This window comes from Phaethon lepturus, unplaced genomic scaffold (genome assembly GCF_000687285.1).
Source record: "Phaethon lepturus isolate BGI_N335 unplaced genomic scaffold, ASM68728v1 scaffold24195, whole genome shotgun sequence".
NCBI lineage: Eukaryota > Metazoa > Chordata > Aves > Phaethontiformes > Phaethontidae > Phaethon > Phaethon lepturus.
The window spans coordinates 1-2,840 of NW_010540167.1; the positions used below are offsets into that span (position 1 = coordinate 1).

General features: G+C 45.6%; 1 protein-coding gene across 1 annotated transcript; it reads left to right on the plus strand.

Annotated features, from left to right (window-relative positions):
- Positions 1-143: 143 nt before the first annotated feature.
- On the plus strand, positions 144-2,547 carry TRMT10B (tRNA methyltransferase 10 homolog B (S. cerevisiae); the record flags this gene model as incomplete). The annotated part of the gene is made up of 4 exons (XM_010287371.1): positions 144-296; positions 1,112-1,190; positions 2,050-2,117; positions 2,424-2,547. Coding segments are annotated over 4 exons (424 nt in total), but the record flags the coding sequence as incomplete, so codon positions are not given.
- Positions 2,548-2,840: the final 293 nt, after the last annotated feature.

Here is a 2,840-nt window from a genome sequence, read left to right on the forward strand (position 1 = left end):
TGTGGTCCCTGGGAACAGCCTTTCCAGAGCCTCAGCAGCCAGCCGGTGACACAGGCAGGATGGATGTCTGCAGGCCCCGAATGGAGCCATGTTACCCGCTGCCCCTAGACTTGTGGGTCACTGTGCTTGTTATTTGTTGGAAGGAAACAAGCCGCCTTGCCTCGCAAATCAGGAGACTCTACGGGGCAAACAGGCGGGCTGAGAAGCCGTTTTGGCTCTGTCTGACGGAATTTGTGGTGGGCTCGTTGATCTATGAGGAGTGTTTCCGCATGAACGACGGCTTCTCCAATTATTTGGTAAGGGTCTCTGACCACAGTGCTTTTAAGGCTCGTAGCACCCCACAGCCACAGTGCTGGCCCTCAGTGTTGACCCAAGACAGGCTGAGGTGGGCTTGGATAGTGGGAATGCAGTTCAGCGACAGTGATTAAGGTCAGATCTTCTTGCTCTTTGGCAGGAGACAATAACTGACAGATAATGAAGCAATGTGCAAGGCCGCCTGGTTAGACCTCATGTCCCTCCTGCCTGCAAGAGGAAAATTCCTTTTCCAGACGCTACTTTGGCAGAGAGACTTGTGATACTGGGACAGGCAGACACATAAGCTTCGTCAGCTTTGGGCAGGTCATGCATTCCTGTCCCGAGTTTTCATACTCAGCTTGGTCTGACTTGAGCATGAGACCCACACGTACAGGTTATGAAGTGATATCGTGCTGTGTGTTCTACCGTGCATATGAGGCTGCACCTCCTAGCAGTGAGGGGAGAAAACCACCTGAAGTAGAGATTCCTGAATCTCTCAAGAATTAGAATCTCATTTAAAATTGGGTAATTATTACTCATCTCCCTTCCTCAAAGAACATCTAGTGATTTTGATGAGAAAAGAATTTAATGGATTTTGAGATATGTATATAGAGATATGAGATTTTTGAGATATGTATATGTGCCTATAGAGAAACATTTTCCAAATAAAAAAAAAACCCACTCTATGTATAGGAGTGTAAACACCTAAAGCAGTAGTGTCAGCTCTGATAGACTTCTGTGTCTGAGAGTGGGTTTTGCTGTGGCAGATAGAATTTGGGCTAATGGGCTGCTTCTCTTCCTGTCTTGTATTTTTCAGATGGACACAACTCAAGAAAGTTTCCTGGACCTGTTTCCTTTAGATGTAATTGTTTATCTCACTCCTGACTCTGAGAATGGTAAATACTTCACTTGCTTTAGGCACTGGGGAACTAGGGCAAAAGGTTGATTTTTAAGCTTTTGTTTTTGATACTATTTCATACTTCAGGTGATTCAATTCTGAGCATTCACTGTCTGAAATTGCATGAGATATACTGTGTACTAAGGTCCGATGCTAAATCTATTTGTATCTCAATCTGTTTTGACAGGGAATGACATTTAAAGTCAGGGCTGTGTATGATCTGCAGCATTTTTAACTTAAAATCTTTATGTAGACTCCCTGTAGTTTGTAATACTATGAAGTGGTAAAGTGGAGATACCGTGTCAGTTTTGAATACAGTCTAAATTACCCCTTTCTCTGAAATAATGCAGGAGCTACAACGTTCCCTTTATTGCTTAATTTGCTACTGTGTTTATTTTCTTCTCTTGGATTTCTAACTGGCCACATGTTCCTGGGGTCGTAGATCGCTTTCTGGTCTTATGCAAGTGCCTTACTCTAATAAAGATTCTGGTAACGGTAGGGGAAGGTTTTAGCAGATGATCTTGACAGTGGGAAGGCATCTGCGGGGCAGACTGGGATCAGACTGACCAGATGAGCCGCATCTCAGAACAGACAACAGTTAAAGGGAGCAATGTATCTCTGTATCTCTGGCACTCCATGCTTTCAGCCTACATCTGATCTCCCCCTTTCAGTTTGCCTGTGGGTTCAGGCAGGCACTTAGGTCTCTGAAACCTCAGCCGCCTTCATAATCTGAGGCTCCAGGGTGAAGGTGACTCTGGCCACAGCTTTCTCATGGAAGTGGGGTCTTGCTTGGGGAATGCTGTTGTGCAGGATTTTACTGTTGTATGGTGGTGAGCAAGTGCTTATCTCGTTTCTAGTCCTTGAAGATATTGATCCAAATAAAGTATACGTCCTCGGAGGCCTGGTGGATGAAAGTATTCACAAGGTGGGTAGTAGTCTGTTGGAACCTGACGGTGCCATCCGCACCATTCTCTCATACGAGCAGATATCCCATTGATGGCATCCAGTGCTGCTGCTGCCTTGATTTGAGACATCACTGTTGTGCCACCATCTATTTTTCCTCAAGGTTCTGACTGGATTCAGCACCAGGCTGAGAGAAACTGCAGCAGTCTGGGTGAAATGAGCTCCATAACAGTTTTCAGCTCTGTAGTTGCTTGTACCAAAATAATGTGCATGCTATGCATGTGCAAGTTTGTGCACACTGGGCACCTTGTTACTGTTTCTCTTGCAGAAGCTGACTCTGCAAAGGGCACAAGAGCAGTCCTTGCAAACAGCCCGCCTCCCTATTCGTGAGTACATGGTGAAAACTGTTAACAGCAAGAACTACCACTCGGAGACACTGGCAATTAATCAAGGTGAGAGGCTGAGCCATGTCCTGTCACTTGCCTGGGCTGGAAGAGGCAGGAGGCAGTCAAGCAGCAGAGTTTTCAAAATGGAGGACCAGTGCTGAGTAATAAGGGAAACACTGTGAGCAGAGTTTTATCTAAAACACTGTTTTATCTCTGCTGCCCCATTTTAAGGTCTTGTGTGCTTCTCCGTATCAGCCTGTTCTCAGAGGAGCAGGACTTGCATCTCTTTTGCTTTGTGTAAAGCAGTAAACAATTAGTCTGGGGAGTTAGCATGGGTTCATGAAAGCCAGGTCCTGCTT